A 15,005-nucleotide genomic window follows, 5' to 3' on the forward strand; every position below is an offset into this window, starting at 1 on the left:
GGGGAGGCGGGGAGGCTTCCCCTCTCCCTGCGCCCTTCGCAGCCGCCGCCGACTACGACTCCCAGAGTGCACCGCTCGCCCCGCCCCGCCCCTCTACTTCCGGCGGAAGCGCCTAGTACTGCGGGGCCATCGGAGCCAGTCCGCCTTCCTTCCTTCCTTCCCTCTCTCTCCTGCCGCCGCCGCCATGCGCCTGGCCGCCGCGCTGCTGTCGCTGGGCGAGAAGTTCCAACCGTGGCCCGGCTACCGCTTCGGGATGACCCGCCCGGGGTCCTTCGCCGACCGTATCAGGCACCCCCCCTGGCTCCGGCGGAGGAGGGTCTTCGTGGAGCCGCTGCGGGAGGAGGACCGCACCGTCTTCCAGGGGGACACGGTGGGCAGGCAGCGAGGCAGGGGTCCTGGAGGGGAGGCTCCTTCCCCGGCAGACTGACTCTCTCTTCCTCCTCCTCCAGGTGCAGGTGCTGGAGGGCAAGGACCGCGGGAAGCAAGGGCTGGTGGTGGGCCTCGTCAAGGAGCGCAACTGGGTGGTCCTCAAGGGCCTCAACGTGGTGAGTAAGCAGCCCCTTCCTCCCCAGAGACCCTGCCAAGGACCCCTTCTCCCTCTCACTCTCTCTCTCTCTCTCTCTGCCTCCGCAGCACTACCGCTTCCTGGGGAAGACCGGCACCCATCCAGGGACCTACGTGGCCAGCGAGGCCCCCCTCCTCCTCCGGCAAGTGGCCCTCGTCGACCCCACAGACAGGTAGACGGCGGCACCCCTTGCCCTTCTCTGCCCAGGGAGGGAGGGCACTGCCAGCCCAGGAAGGAGCCTCCCGACAGCATTCGGAAATGTTCGCTTTGGGATGCCGTTGTGCTCAATGGGAGCTGGGCATCCGTGAGTTTTGGGGTCCGGGAAGCAAACCCCATCAGATCCCTTATATTTTCATTTTGCTCTGCGTTTGTTGCTTGTAGAAGTATGGAGCCTGTAGCCGTTTTTATACCAAGCGTCCCTTTATTATGAGAAGACAGACAGTAGAGCCTTTTAACCGCAACTGCTGACGCTCCAGGCGCCTCTTGGGACGTTGCTGGGGCTTTGCCTGGGGTTGGGAGCCTCTTTACTCCTTTGGATCGGTCATTTGGCCCCTTTGTCCGCTTTCTGTCATCCCGCCCCCAGGCAACCCACGGAGGTGGAATGGCGCTACACAGAGGAGGGGGAGCGAGTGCGAGTCTCCCTCAGGACTGGCAGGATCATCCCCAAGCCGGTGGAGCAGCGGGAGGACGGCATCATCCCAGAGCAATGGACAGGTGAATGGGGGCTTTCTGGGGGGAGAGAGGGGCAGCACAGGGGTGGGCGCTTGCCCCGGACCCCCTCCCCAGTTATTATCATTCTGGTATTGCCATGAGAACTACAGCCTTATAGAGAACAGGACTGGGAGAAAAAGGATGCTAAACCTTTCTTTCCTTCCCCCAAGATGGCCCCAAGGACACGTCTGTGGAGGACGCCCTGGAGAAGACCTACATTCCCTCCTTGAAGACGTTCCAAGAGGAGATCATGGAGCTGAAGGGGATCGTGGAGACGCGGAGCTTCAGGAAGTCTTACTGGTATTGACGCTGCTCTCTTCTCATAACGGACCAGAGGCTGCCTGGATCAATCATCTCCTCAATAAAGGACTTCCAAGCCTTTCCTCCTCTTGCGGTCTGTGAAGATCCAACCCACCTCCCTCTGCTGGAAAGCCTTTCAATTACCTCTCATGCTGTTTTTCCAGTGTCAAAATTACTGTGCAAGTCCTGGACCTCCAAAGTGGAGCACTTCAGACCCTCAGTGTCTTGGGTTTTCCAAGCATGGCTCTGCTTGGGAAGGAGCTGCCCAGAGGCCCCACATCCAGCTGGGTCTCTTCACCTGGGTCCCTTCCATTGGAAGAAGAAAGGAAACTTCCCACTCAACTCTCTCTGTTAGGTTTCTGCTGAGAGGCCACTGAGGATGGAACCCAACTTGGTCTTTGCTGCCAGAAGCACCAGGTTCCTGGGGGAGAAGTGGGGGTCGAACAGCGGGAGGAGCTCACATTGGAACCCTGTGGGGTGGAGGGAGAGACGCAGCTTTGTTGATGTGGGGCAGATGCCCTGGCAAAGGCAAGAGTTGAGCTCCAGCCATTTGGGGGAGGGGGAGGGTATCTGTGCTCTGAGGCAGCTGAAACATCCACCACCACCAATGGATCCCAGGGTGCAAAGAAGGGTGGCACGGGATCCAGTCCATGTCTGAGTTGGCTCCAAGGAGCCACCAGCTTACTGGGACACAGCTCTGGGGCAGGAAATGGGTGCCTCTGAGCATACACAGATTACGTCTGTGGGGGGGTCAGGTACCTTACCAACATCTGCGCAATGCAGGCCCAGCTTGCAGCACTCCTGATTGGAAAGGTACCCTCCTCCCAGCCATCTTGCCCCTTCCTCCGGGTCCTGGCTGGCAGGGGGAGGTAGCCCCTCTCTCCCACAGGATCCCACCCCTTACGTGGAGCCCTCCCTCACCCCCAGACCCCTGGCCAACCTTGCTCCTGCAGGTAGATCATGCGGTCCAGCAGGATAAGAGTCTCCACCACGGGGGCCAGAAGGAGGGCCAAGCTGAAGAAGGCCACTACCTGCTGTTCCTGGGCCAACATGGCTGCCAGGGGCTCAGGTGGCACGAGGGCCAGGCTGGCCTCCAGCCCTAAGCGCTCCAGCCCCAGTCGGGCATACCTGCAAAGAGAGACAGAGTTGGGGGCAGGGGGAGAGGCAAACTTCCTCACTCTTTGGGCACTGGCTGAACCCAGAACCTCTTTGGCCTTAAGCCAAATGGCTGTGGCAGCAGAGCTGCTCAGGGGATAGGTGGGGACCCTCTGTTCCTTCTTTTGAGGGTCCCGTTCCCAAGCCATGGAAGGAAGTTCACCTTTCTTCCCACTGCCCCCGACAGTTTCTAACTCCCTGCCTCTGCCAACAGCATCCTGGGGGCTTTTGGGAAGAGAGCGGTCCTCATTTCCCAGCTTGGGGGGGGGGGGGCTTTAATTTCTTTGGCTGACCACTGACATCCCACTGCAAAGGCAGCCACTGTGGGTCTGTATGAGCAAGGATGGGGCTGGCCCACATGTGAATGGGCTGCAGCAGCTTGATCTTCCCACCCCATACTAGCAGGCCAGTGAGGCCATGGGACACACTCACTCTTGGAAGGAAAGGGTGTGGGCCTTCTTGATAGTCTGGACCCCCAGGCGCCTCTTAGCTGGATCCACAGCCCGAATCACCGTCTCCAGGGTGGCGCGGAAGCAGTGGGTCTGGAGGCCAGGGCTCTGCTGCCTGAGCCGGCCAATGTAGTCCTCAAGAGCATGGCAGGCCCCCTCGCGGGCCTTGTAGGAGAGCTGGTGGCCTGGCAAGGAGGCAACCCAGCTGCTCAGAGGGTAGCCCCACTCATAGGGCCGGGGGCCTGTTTCCTCAGTGGTCAGCTTCATGTAGCAACAGCCCACCGAAGTGATGGCCCCTACCTGTGGGCAGCGGGCAAAGTGGCGCAGGAGGGCTACACTCAGGTCACCGCAGGCATGCAACCCGGTGAGAAGGAGGCGAGGGCCCCCCTGCCCCTCTCCCAAGCTCCCATCCTCCAGGGCAGCTGGGTTATCCTCCCTACCAGCTCCTGCTCTCCTTCCTTCGCGGGGCACAGTGGTGGGTGGGCAGCTTCTCTCTTCAGGAGGCATCCCAGCTGCCCCTCCAGGGCTGCCCCCCAGGTCCTGACTAGGCCACAGCAAGCGCAGAAACTCAGCCCATGGCGCCTCAGGATCAACCCATCCCACTACGTGCCGCGGCCCTTGAGGAGAGAGGCCGCCTGGGGCCTGCAGAGAGGGAGAAAGGGAAGAGGTTGGGTCAAGGGCTGGGTCTGAATCCAGTGGCATGGAGGCAACTGGGCTGAGCTGGTTTCTCCTCTTATATAATAGTGCAAGGGCTGACCCTGAATACATCCACTCAGATTTTTTTGTCTAAAATTTCTGGACTTCTACATGCGTATATTCCATAAGTCCCTTTTACCTCCTCCTTCCCATACCTGGCTTCCTCAACTGCAGCCCCTCCCTCTCTGCCCCCCATCTTTGGGCCCCCCTTTTCCTCACCTGAGAGCCTGTGACCTCCTCTTTCTCCAGGGCCTGGAGCACCTCATGGTCAAACTTGGCGGCCTGAGTGACCAGGCGGGCATCTCCCTCAACTGCAATGACCGGCAGATGGAGACCAAAGGCCAGGAAGCGGGAGAGGTGGCCCTGGGGGGGGGGAGAGGAAGGAAGGGGGTAGAGGTAGGGGCAGCTCAAGCTATCCAAACCCTTCTGTTGTAGCTCTTTTCCGCATCTCAGAAGCCTATGGGGGTGTGGTCCAATTGAGGTGTTCAGCTGGCAGTTCAGCTTTGCCAAGGGGCTGCCACCACCCCAGCTGTGCAAGCAAAGTGACCGTGTGTGTGTGTGTGCTGAAGACCCACCTGTCCAGACCCCACATCAACAATGTGGTGGCATCCAGTGAGTTCGCTCAGCCTCTTCACTACCTGTGGGAAAGGGGAAGGCATGGGGCTGCCATAACGGTTGAACAGGGGACAGGGCAGCACCACCAGAGTGATCCTGGGCAGGAACGGCTGGCATCCCGCCTTGCCAGGCTCCCCTGGGTGCCATCACCAGGGACCTCCCCCACCCCTTCCTGTGCCCACCTACAGCCCTACCTGTCCCAGCCTCCAGATTTCATGCTGCTTCTTGGGCTTGACGTGCTTCCGGAAGAGGGGATGGAGCCTGGCGCTCTGCAGGGGGTTCCCCTGGAACTCTTCTGGGCCCCCGGACCCCGAGGTGCCCCCTTGGCCCCCAGCTCTTCTGGGAAAGGCCAAGGAGTGGGCGGTGGCTCTGAAGGCCAGCAGCGAGAGAGGCCAGACGGAGCTGTAGCTGGGCACAAAAAGGGCAGTGAGGGAACCCTCAACCTGGGGGTCATGAAAGGCCCTGGGGAGGGGAGGAGAGGTTCCTTGGGCTCTGAGGCACTCTTTTTTTCCTGCCCATCCCAGCTCTCTCCCGCCATCTTTGCCCAGGGATGGCTGTGGGGCATTTTTCTGGGTTGATAGCGCTGCTCAGGGCACTGCCTTCTCTGGTCCCAGTGCAGAGCATGTGCTTCCGGAGGCAGAAGCTCCTTCCTTCCCAGACAGAGGGGGGGGGGGGGGTCCTGTGCAGACAGTCCAGTGCTGGGGCCCTTTGGCAACCCAGGGCTGCGCATACCTGGCTTCCGGGGAACGCCTGTCCTCCAGCAAGAGGGCCGCCAGCTGCGGAGGGGTCAGGTGGGCCAGGGCTGCCTGCCAGGAAAGGGGGAGGCTGCCCCACAGATTGTCTGTGAAGAACTCCTGTGGAAAGGAGGGGGGAGGTGAGCCGGGGGGGCAGGAGGAAGCCCCCCCACTCTCCCCTTTGGGGGGGGGCGCAGGTAGGCGACGCTGGCTCTTACGATGACGTAGGCATCCGCGATGTGGCCGTAGAGGGCGAGGAAGCGGGTGATGTTGGCTGCCAAGCGCCTCTGCTCCTCCAGCGAGGAGAAGGCCGCCATGCCAGGCGCCCACGGTGGGTCTGCAAGAGAGAGAGGAGCCCATCCAGCCCCAGAGCCCTTGCCCAGACAGTCCCGGGCTGGGTTTGGGGACTGAGGGGGGCAAAAGGCCACGAGGACCCTCTCCCGGGTGGCCTTGCTGGGTGCCCTCTGCCCCTCACCTCCCGGGAGCTCCTTTGGGGGCGCCCTCCCTGCGGAGGGCCAGGGGCCTGTGTCTCCCCCTGATCCCTGGAGGCCGGCCTTTGGGGCCTCCCCGCCAGGGACGTAGCCGGGGGGGGTTCTTGGGGTCCGGACCCCCCCTTTCATTAGAAAAATGAATGGTGTGTGCTGCTGTGCCGCCGTGCCCAAGCCCCATTATAATGGTGGCACTTAGTCTGGACCCCCCCTCCCTAAAATCCTGGCTACGTCCCTGTCCCCGCGAGGAGGAAGGGCAGCTCAGCGTCGTCCTGGCTTTACCTGTTGAGGTCGTTGTTGTAAGCCGCCTCGCATCCCGTTTTGGGAGAAAGGCGGGATACAAACCCCTTCGATAACTAAATGCAAGCCTGGCGCAAAGAGAGAGACTATTGGCGCGGCTAGGAGCAGGCCCCGCCCCCAAATGACGAAGGCGCCTGGAGGCGGGAATGAATGAATGGACGGACTCACTTGACCCCGCCGCCGCCGCCGTGGTCCGGATGGTGGGCCCCCAAGGGCTGCGCCTGCGCACTGGCGCTTCCTCTTCTCTCTAGGCCTGGTCCCGCTGAGGGGTTTAATGCAGCATCGGCGCCTCTTGCAGAGGAGAGCGAGCCGCGGCCTAGAGCGGCGCCGGAGGGTAAGGACTTCCGGTCTGGAACGGAAACGCTCCTCGTTGGCCGGGTTCCGGTTCCGGCTCCGCGCTGGCGCCACTCTCTCTCTCTCTCTCTGGGGTCGGCATGGCGACGGCGGGGCCTCGCTGAGCTCAGCCCCGGTCACAAAGCAGCGCAGGAGGAGGAGGCGGCGGCGGGCCTCTGCCGGAAAGGCTCTCCTCGCTCCCTCCGCGGCGGGGCTGCCCTCGTGAGTCTCGGGCAGGGACCATGTCGGACCTGATCCTGAACGTGGAGACGGCGCTGCCTCCGCGCTGCGCCAGGAAGAGCTCCGCCGCCGCCGCCGCCGCCGAGGGCAACAAGAAGCACCAGCGCTTCGTCCGGCGGCGGCACTTCCTGGAGCGGAAGGGCTTCCTGCGGCAGAAGCAGCTGCCGCCCCTGTCGCCTCTGGCCCCCTCCTGGCCCAAGAGGGAGGCCTCCCCGGGGATGACGGGGACGGCGGCGGCAGAGAAGGACGAGAAGCAGGCCAGGAAGGCGGCGGCGGTGGCGGCGGCGGGCCGGGAGGGACCTTCTCCCTCCTCCTCCGGGGCCCAGGCCAAGGGCCACCCCCCGAGGGCCCTGCTGCGGAGCGTCTGCGAAGAGAGGGCCCTGCCCCTGGCGCCCGCCAAGCCCAGCAAGATGGTGGCCCTGGACTGCGAGATGGTGGGCACGGGGCCCGGCGGGCGCAACAGTGACCTGGCGCGCTGCAGCGTGGTCTCCTACCAGGGGGACGTGGTCTACGACAAGTACATCCGGCCCCTCAGCCCCATCACCAACTACCGCACGCGATGGAGCGGCATCCGCAGGCACCACATGGCCAACGCCGTGCCCTTCAAGGCGGCACAGAAGGAGGTGAGGGACCCTGGGGAGACCCTGGCGCCCTCCCTCTGTCCGTCTGCGGTTCCTCCGGAAGCACTGGGGGCCTGGGCTCTGCCTCAGCGTTGCCCCCCCCATGGAGGCTAGAGAAGGCCTGCCCTTGGCCTTGCAATGGAAAGGCAAAGGGGGCGCATTGGGGGGATCAGCTGGGTGCCTCGGTGGTGGTCTCTCTGGGGGCGGAGGCTTCCTTCCCCTTGCGCTTCTTTGTGGTGAGGATGGCAGGCAGAAAGGAGCCTTTGCCTGGTCTTTCTGCAGGCATGGCTCTTTCCTCCTGAGCACAGGCAGCTCCCCACTCTTCCTTCTCTTGTGGCTCTGACCCAAGACATGTTGATTCCTTCTGAGGCGAGAGGAGTGGCCGCCTTCATGCGGGCGATCCTTCCCCACGTCAGCTTCGCCGCTCCACCGCCATCCCACAGGCTGCCTTTGACTCAAGACCCTCCTCTCCTCCCCTTCCAGATCCTAAAGCTCCTGTCCGGGAAGATCGTCATTGGCCACGCCATCCACAACGACTTCAAGGCCCTCAAGTACTTCCACCCCAAATCCCTCACCAGGGACACCTCCAGGATCCCGCTGCTCAACCGCAAAGCCGGCTTCCCGGAGAACGAGTCAGCCTCCTTGAAGCGCCTCACCAAGCAGCTTCTCCACAGAGACATCCAGGTAAAACCCTGCCTCCTCATGGGGCCTCTGCGCTCCCTCTCAGCCAGGGCTCCCCAGGGAAGGCTGGGATGGGGTCCGTTGCTGCTGCCAGTACTCCCCAAGGGAGACCATGCGCTTCTGCGCCATCCCTGTGCCGCCTGCCTCTGGCATTTGTAGGGCTTGGTGTTGCTGCTGCTGCTGCTGCTATGGGCCTTCCAGTCATTTGTGACTTACGGCAACCAGAAGGCAAAGGTATCATAGGGTTTTCTTGGCAAGATTTGTTCCAAGGGGTTTACCCCTAGGCATTAATGCAGTGAGAGAGGATGGAGATTGTTGGCCAGTATCCTTGGCACAGGCAGCGCACCTCAAAAGGCTCCCATGTGGGTAACGTCAGACTTCAAGCCTTTCTTCAGGCCGGGGTTGGTGTACCTCAGGTGCTGGACAAGGCTGCACTGCCCTTCGGCCATGTAGGGACCTCGTTTCTTGTGGAGGCCAGGCGACAGCAGGGGAGAGAGAGGGATTGTGGCTTTCTTGCCCGCTGACCAGCTGGCCAATCGGGCGGGTTTAGCAGGGTGGGTTTGGGTGACTTTTCCCCACCCCTCAGCCTCCCTCTCTCTCCCCTCCAGGTAGGTCAGAACGGCCATTCCTCTGTTGAAGACGCTCGGGCCACCATGGAGCTGTACAAGGTGATTGAAGTGGAGTGGGAGAGGCACCTGGCCAGCTGCCCGCCTCAGGACTGACCCTTCCGAAGGCCCTGGGAGACTTTGGCCAAGGAGCTCCAGGGTGGACAGGTGCCCCAGAGCCCCTGCAAACAAGATGGAAGGCCTGGCACAGCCCAGAGGGGACATGTGGCGGGCGGGGGGCAAGTAGGGGCCTATTACATCGTTCCCATTTGAGGCCCGTCTTGGCGTGGTTCTCTGGGTGCTGCCCAGCCTGTTCCTCTGAGCACAGAGACTCCTTTACCTCTGGGGAAGAAAACCCCAAGTTTCTTAACGGTGCTATTGACTCCCCAGTCCCTGGCGTGGGATTGGGTCCTTTTTCTCAGAGAGAGTGGTTTCCATGGGGTCGGGTGGGCCGTTAAATCAAGCCAGGCTGTGCCTGCCGATCTTCACCCATGGCACTTTCCTGAGGCACATGGTGACCACGTTCCTTCCCACCCACCCCATGATGCGATCCAGCACAGCTGGGGGTCTTGCTGCTAGGGCTGATAGGGAGCCTGCTGCCTTTTGCTCCAGGACTGTGAGGGGTGAGTGCTGGGACGTAGCTGAGAGCAGCTCCCTCTCATGCCTTGATACAGTGCCAATCTGGGCTTGGACCCCTGCTCTGGCCTCCCAGGGGCCCTTGAGGACAGTCAGATCAAACAGCCTTCCTCCATCCTCTGCTTCCTTTCTCTGTCCCTGCCAGGAGCACCAAAGCTGGGTGGGAACTGAGCAAAGCACTTTGGAGGTGGGGGTCCAACGCAGGGAATGGTGAATGCAACTAGGTGTGTTGTGGGCAGCATAGGTCTGCTGTATTGGGAAGGCCCACATTTGGGCGCTGAAGGCCAATTTGTAGAGGCATGGAGAGTTTGTTGGTTGGCTTATCCCAGGGGCTGAGGTGAGCATGGCCCAGAGGCACCCTGACAGCTCCAAGGTTCACAGGAACTGGAGGGGGCCTCATAGGCGGGGGGGGGGGGCATTCTGCACTCCTCTTGTGGGAGCCAAGAAGGCAGGTGGCACCATGAAACCCCCTCCAGCTGAATGACTAATTTCCTTCTGATGTAAGTGCCCCACAAGCATCATTGCCTTATCAGATCCTCAGCAAAGGTACCCAAGATGTTCCCAGTGACAGAGGGGTCCCAAGAGAGGCTCAGCAGGTACATAGCCCCCACCCCACACACCCCAGTCTGCCCAGCTCCTCTCCTCCTCGGAGGGCAACCATGGTGCAGCTGCGGGACCAGGAGAGAGTAGTAAATGTCTGAGGCCCTTAGCAGAAAGGATAGGAGCACATTAAGTGAATCTTCTGGAACAATGAGTGCCCCCCCACCAAAAAAAAAAACCATCTACAGTGTCTTATTCTCTTTCTCATAAGAGAAATGTTTTCCCCACAGGATCATACTAAGGGATCTCGGGGCTGAGCTTTCATAGACATTACCAGCTTCTTTCTTTCAGTTAGTTTGAAAGTGGCTCCAAGATCCTTTGCATATGGTTTTCCAGACAGTTACAGCTATGTTTTTGAATTCTATGCTAGAGAAACCACCAATGTATTTCTGAGACATGTCCAATTCTTTTAAAAAACATACCAAAACAGCGTGTTGGACGTTGAGGTTTCTCCCAGTTGCTCCCTTTGTGTGTTATACACACACATGAACAAATGGCGTCTCTCCTGTAGTACTCTTTCTCTCTGAGTAAGTCGGAAGGGGTGGCTTGGGATTGGACCCCTCCCCATCTTTCTCTGAAGCCTCAGAGTTAATTTGTTAATTAATTTGTTTTATTTATATACCGCTATTCCAAAGATCATAGCGGTGAACAGCAAGTAAGCTAATTAGCAAGTAAGCTAATTTGTCCCCAACAGTCTGGGTACTCATTTTAGCGACCTCGGAAGGATGCAAGCCTGAGTCAAGCTTGGGCCCTTTTGCTGGTCTTGAACTCGCAACCTTGTGGTTTTGAGTGAATGGCTGCAGTACAGGCTTTTAACCACTGCACCACCAGGGTTGGGGGCTGCTTTTGGTGGGTAAGATGGTTTCTTTTGCTAATGAGAAAGTTTCCCCTGATGACGGATATATGACCAGGTTGGGGCAAAAGGGAATTGCTCCCACTTAAGAATTCAGCAGCCCCCCTAAGTTTCCAGGAGAGCAGAGGGTGCCATTTTGGGTCTGGTTCCCACAGGAGCTGAGTGTGCCTTCCCTTGGCATAGAAGCTCTGCCAGCCCTTTTCTCTTTGCAGGCCTCGACTGCCTTCCTGGATGTACCACTGAGGTTTCAAGTTGTGGCCAGGGATTTGGGGACTGAAGGTAAATTCCATGGGAGGGAGCAGAGGCTTGCTTGGGAAGCAATGCATCCATCATCCCACCCCATGGCGGCCCCTCTGCCCCAGCTGCCATCCAGTGTCCTGTTCTCCAACCAAAAGCGCTCTGGTGGTTCCTAGTGGGGTTGTTGTCCATCTCAGACAGAGACTGTTTGCCTTTTCTTTTTGGGAAAAAATAAATTTCACCTTTTGGCTGCCTCTCTCTGTGGTTGGTGGGCAGTGTCCAGGTCCCCAGCGGAGGGGGGGACGAGGGGCCCTGCCCTGCTTGTCTGCCGCCAGGGGTCGCCCTGCCCCTGAGTTGGGGGCTGACTGGGGGGTCCACTGCCTCCCTGTCCCCCAGCTCTTTCTTCATCCCCCCTTTGTGCCCCCTCCCCATTGAGGGGTGTGTGCTAGACAAAAGCTCTTAAAAGTGAAATATGGCCTTTGTCTCAGGTCTCTTCCACCACCACCCTGCTCTCAGCCTGGAGCCAGCCATCCAGCGCTTGATCGATGGGGTCCCCAGAGCCAGAGAAGCCACTGGGCCTGGAGTCCCCCCCCCCCACAATGGTCGTAGGCAGGAGGGAGATGGGGATGTTCTTGGGGGCTGTGGGGGCAGAGGCCACATGGGGTTCTTAGCGGAATAAAAGCATGTGCCCCTTTCCCCATTCCAAACATTTGCTCTTCCCCCCCAATCTTCCCACACACCCATTAGGTACAATAACATCCAAAATCCTCAAAACAACGATGCCTTCTTCAATTGGCCAAGCAAAATGCACCATGCAAGCTTTCAAAGCTCCCCGACGTCTTCATCAGGCAAAGCTGGTACGTTAAACCAAACCTTATTAAATGACGATGTTAGTCACAGGCCTGCATTTTCTCAAGGTGTTGTTGCTGTGTTGTTCTGTGGAGGGATACCTATGCCAGTATCTGTGGGTTTTGGCTGTTCTTTGCTATATGGCCAGTTTGGCTACCTATGGATATCACCCATGAGGTGCCTCCCTGGCCCGGCTTCTCCCCAGCGCCACCTCAGTCCCAGAGTAAGGGAAGGGGGAGAAGGAGCCAGAGAAAAGGCCTTGGTGCCTTCCCCCCACTTTGACCCATGGCCAAGGGAGGGGGAGCGGGACTTCAGCCAAAATCTTTGCCCCTTCTTCATCTCTCAAAGCTCCTCCACTACATTTTCTGGGGAGCAGTAGCTCCATCAAGGAGAGCCCAGAAAGACCTCTGGCTACCCATAGGAATTAGGTTGAACCCCAAGAGCTGGATCTGAGCAAAGGTGGTGGTGGGTGCGTAGCTGGTAGTCTTGTCGGGGCAGGGCCCTTCCCTTTTTGCTCATGCTGCAATGTGCCGCATGCAGTCAGAAAATCACAGGGCCGAGGGGCGGATATCCCACCGGGTCCCATCCCAGGCCAGGCCTGCCTCCCTGCCTGCAGCCAAACCCCGGGAAGGCATGGGAAAACACTCATGCACACGCATGCGCATGTGTGCATCTCCAGCACTGCCATCCCAGCACCTTTTTTGCGTCTGAGCTTCTCTGTAGGTTTCTCAGGAGGGAGGGCCTTGACCTTAGATAGCAAAAACACACAATATTATTCTTATTACTCATTACATTTCTGCTTTGCGTCTCACAATAATAAAATAGGAACAGAAAGTTGGGAAATGTGGCAACAAGTTACAAACACAAAACGCAGCAGGGACTTGGAGCCAGGCTCATTATGGCTTGAAAACGCCAACGTCAGCAAGAAGGAAAAGGGGCTGGCTCTGAGTGCTGGAGCAGAGCCTGCGCTGTTTGAAGCCTGGATCAGCCATACAAGCCCACTGGGTGCCCTTGGCCAGGTCATATTCTCTCAGCCTCAGAGGGAAGTAACAGCAATCCCCCCCCCCCGAAGAAATTTGCCAAGAAAGCCATATGATAGGTTTGCCTTAGGGGCACCGTAAGTCAGATATGACTTGGAGTCACACAATGACAATGGTGTGCTAAACCAGACTGCCGTGTGGAGCCCATTCCCTCTTTTCTTGGCTGCCCTTGTGGGGCCTGAGCTGCTGATAGTAGCCCCACAGCCTCCTATGTACCCAGCCTCCCCTGACCTGGCACTAGCCGGACCATTACTGTCTGTGATGATGGTGGGAGTTGTAGTCATACCACCTGGAAAGCAGCAGGTGAGGCGGCCGTGGCTCCTCCGCCGCCCAAATCCTGCCCTGGCCATGAAGGTCTTCTCACAGCCCAAGCCCTTTGCCTTCTGGAGACGGGGGCAGCAGGTGGGAGATGTGAATGAGGAGAACAACTTCCTTCCTTGTGGCTGAAGCAGGAAACCATAGAAATAGCAAAGAGCCCAGCCATTTCCTGGAAGGAGAGCCTTGCTGCTGCTGCTGCCGCCCTCCCATCTTGCCCCATGGGACAATCTCAGTCCCTTGCGCAGGGATGGAGGGGGCTGAAGACCAAGGGGGCACCAAGCTGGGCCCCTGACTCCCTCCACACTTCTGGGGGGGTTGTTGGGCATTCATGGGGGGACCAATGGAGAGTGGGGGGCAGAGAAGGCCTGACCCTTCTTCCCAGAGGTCTCCTTGGTATCAGTCCCCTCTCTCCCTTTTGGCCAGGAAGCTGCCACCCTGCTGCTCTGCCATCGTATCTCTGGGGAGGGTTTGCTGGCTCAAAACTGGCCTGGAGCAGTGTGTCCTGGCAGCCCCTTCCTCACCTGCTCCACAGAAACAGGCTCAGCCCTCTGCCTTTCTTTCCCCGCCAGCATCCGGTAGGCTGCTTCTGAAGCTGGAGGCTTTCTTTAAAAGCCCCCCCCCAGCTGATCTTTTGTACCCCTGGAGCCTGTGATGCCTGCCCTTTCCTTGGCTGGCACAGAGAAGTGGGTCCTGGCTCTTTGCCATCCTGTTGCACCCTCCCATTTCCCCGGGAATTGTCCTCAAGGCGCACTGAGAGCCCAGCCAGACAGGAGCAGAGGGGGGGGGGGTGGGGTGGCCTTTATGGGCTCAGTCCTTCCAGGACCAGGCCAAGCACAGGTCAGAGGTGGTGGTGGGGGGTGTCCTTGCCAGCCATGCAGGGCAGGGGGGGCTATCTGGGGTAGGGGTCTTTTGGGGTGGCATCTGTAGGCTTAACCCTGCAAAGGGCACAGACAGTGAGTGGCTTGACTGTCACCCTGTTGATCCCAGAGGTGTTTCTCCCTTGGAGAACTGGTCCTCGGGGCTTCATGGCTCCAAAGAAGGCCTGGCAGGTGGGGGGCACTGGGGGATTCTGGGAGCCCCAGCCCCGGCAATTAATCTCTCTTAGTTTCTGTCAGGAGGCAAACCTCAGCCATTCCTCCTCCGCTTATCACCTTGCCTTTGGCTCCTGGTCTCCCTGGCTGCCATGGGGGAGGCTGGGCAATTCCAGCTCACCTGCAGGTGTTGCAGTCCTTGCTGCCCAGCAAGCCAGAACCAAGGGCACCCCTGCCCCCCTTCCTTGCCTCCCTCCCCATTAGCTGCTCATCCAGCTGGGAAAGGAAGGAAAGAAGGAAGGCAGCTGCCCAGACCTGCCCGCCTGAGAGCCTGCCCGCCTTCCTGCCTTGTCTTCCCGTCTCTGCCACCTCCCTGAACACTGGCAGTGCCAAGGCCTCCAAAGCCCTGTGTCTGGAGTAGAGGCCCAGGGATATGCCCTCTTTGCCCTTCCCTTGGCTGGAGGGCAAAGTGCAAGCAGGGCCTGTGGGTGATGCCCAAGCTCTCCAGGCCCTTCACCCCATGGCTGCCCCTCTGTGCCCCTCTTTCAGCTCAGCGCAGCCCTGGATGGAGGGAGGGGGAGGAAGGGGCTCAGGGCTGGCCTGGCTGCCTGTGGGAACCTGCCCTCGATCCGGGAAGGGAGAGGACCACACAGGCGCTGGCGGGCGCCTTGGCTCCCCTGACCAGACTGCATCATGGGGGCGTGGGGTGGGGTGGGGTGGGGTGGGGGAGCTCCCAGGTTGATGGAGATAAGTGGCGAGCAGCCGGGACGGTAGGAATTAATGCCAGCTGGAGATCTCCTGCAACAGGGACTTTTTCCAAACAAAATGAGAGAGCACATGGGTGGGGGGTTCCTTTTGAGCCCCACCTTCTGGCTGCATTCAAAGAGGCCAAGATGGTGGACACAAAGCCAAGCACAACAGGGAGGAGCATCAAAATATTGCCCTTCTG

The 15,005-nt window shown here is 59.6% G+C and overlaps 3 protein-coding genes across 9 annotated transcripts; 2 read left to right on the forward strand and 1 right to left on the reverse strand.

Moving 5' to 3' along the window:
• The first annotated feature begins 114 nt into the window (after nt 1-114).
• Nucleotides 115-1,659, forward strand: LOC149301714 (large ribosomal subunit protein uL24m-like). Its single transcript, XM_089483749.1, has 5 exons — nt 115-370; nt 450-545; nt 634-737; nt 1,149-1,279; nt 1,447-1,659. The coding sequence occupies exons 1-5, from the start codon at nt 185-187 to the stop codon at nt 1,581-1,583; spliced, it is 654 nt and encodes a 217-aa protein (XP_089339875.1). The 5' UTR covers nt 115-184; the 3' UTR covers nt 1,584-1,659.
• Nucleotides 1,660-1,741: 82 nt separating this feature from the next.
• METTL25B (methyltransferase like 25B) lies at nt 1,742-5,559 on the reverse strand. Of its 4 annotated transcripts, XM_089483744.1 has the most exons (9): nt 5,444-5,559; nt 5,224-5,345; nt 4,686-4,899; nt 4,452-4,514; nt 4,096-4,239; nt 3,621-3,822; nt 3,164-3,365; nt 2,517-2,704; nt 1,742-2,046 (listed from the first exon to the last, which is right to left on the reverse strand). In XM_089483744.1, the coding sequence occupies exons 1-9, from the start codon at nt 5,540-5,542 to the stop codon at nt 1,928-1,930; spliced, it is 1,353 nt and encodes a 450-aa protein (XP_089339870.1). In that variant the 5' UTR covers nt 5,543-5,559; the 3' UTR covers nt 1,742-1,927. The 4 variants fall into 4 exon arrangements, with proteins under 4 accessions (XP_089339870.1, XP_089339868.1, XP_089339867.1 ...); XM_089483742.1 differs by having other exon boundaries at nt 3,164-3,822; nt 4,686-4,893; XM_089483741.1 differs by having other exon boundaries at nt 3,164-3,822.
• Nucleotides 5,560-6,407: 848 nt separating this feature from the next.
• On the forward strand, nt 6,408-11,712 carry ISG20L2 (interferon stimulated exonuclease gene 20 like 2). Of its 4 annotated transcripts, XM_089483746.1 has the most exons (5): nt 6,409-7,209; nt 7,690-7,890; nt 8,496-8,555; nt 10,794-10,860; nt 11,566-11,712. In XM_089483746.1, the coding sequence occupies exons 1-5, from the start codon at nt 6,589-6,591 to the stop codon at nt 11,682-11,684; spliced, it is 1,068 nt and encodes a 355-aa protein (XP_089339872.1). In that variant the 5' UTR covers nt 6,409-6,588; the 3' UTR covers nt 11,685-11,712. The 4 variants fall into 4 exon arrangements, with proteins under 4 accessions (XP_089339871.1, XP_089339873.1, XP_089339872.1 ...); XM_089483745.1 differs by having other exon boundaries at nt 6,408-7,209; nt 10,794-11,618; XM_089483747.1 differs by lacking the exon at nt 8,496-8,555 and having other exon boundaries at nt 6,408-7,209; nt 10,794-11,618.
• Nucleotides 11,713-15,005: the final 3,293 nt, after the last annotated feature.

This window comes from Sceloporus occidentalis, unplaced genomic scaffold (genome assembly GCF_023333645.1).
Source record: "Sceloporus occidentalis isolate IW3139 unplaced genomic scaffold, rSceOcc1.0.p SCAF_20, whole genome shotgun sequence".
Classification (NCBI taxonomy): Eukaryota; Metazoa; Chordata; class Lepidosauria; order Squamata; family Phrynosomatidae; genus Sceloporus; species Sceloporus occidentalis.

Excerpts from the sequence above, each read along its gene's own strand:
- LOC149301714 (XM_089483749.1), top strand. The coding sequence starts at position 185 with ATGCGCCTGGCCGCCGCGCTGCTGTCGCTGGGCGAGAAGTTCCAACCG. Across the intron at positions 371-449 it reads CCGTCTTCCAGGGGGACACG|GTGCAGGTGCTGGAGGGCAA; the intron begins GTGGGCAGGCAG and ends CTCCTCCTCCAG. Across the intron at positions 546-633 it reads TCCTCAAGGGCCTCAACGTG|CACTACCGCTTCCTGGGGAA; the intron begins GTGAGTAAGCAG and ends CTGCCTCCGCAG.
- METTL25B (XM_089483741.1), bottom strand. The coding sequence starts at position 5,542 with ATGGCGGCCTTCTCCTCGCTGGAGGAGCAGAGGCGCTTGGCAGCCAAC. Across the intron at positions 5,346-5,443 it reads TCGCGGATGCCTACGTCATC|GAGTTCTTCACAGACAATCT; the intron begins GTAAGAGCCAGC and ends TCCTTTCCACAG. Across the intron at positions 2,705-3,163 it reads CACACCCTTTCCTTCCAAGA|GTATGCCCGACTGGGGCTGG; the intron begins GTGAGTGTGTCC and ends CTCTCTTTGCAG.
- ISG20L2 (XM_089483745.1), top strand. The coding sequence starts at position 6,589 with ATGTCGGACCTGATCCTGAACGTGGAGACGGCGCTGCCTCCGCGCTGC. Across the intron at positions 7,210-7,689 it reads TCAAGGCGGCACAGAAGGAG|ATCCTAAAGCTCCTGTCCGG; the intron begins GTGAGGGACCCT and ends CTCCCCTTCCAG. Across the intron at positions 7,891-8,495 it reads TTCTCCACAGAGACATCCAG|GTAGGTCAGAACGGCCATTC; the intron begins GTAAAACCCTGC and ends TCTCCCCTCCAG.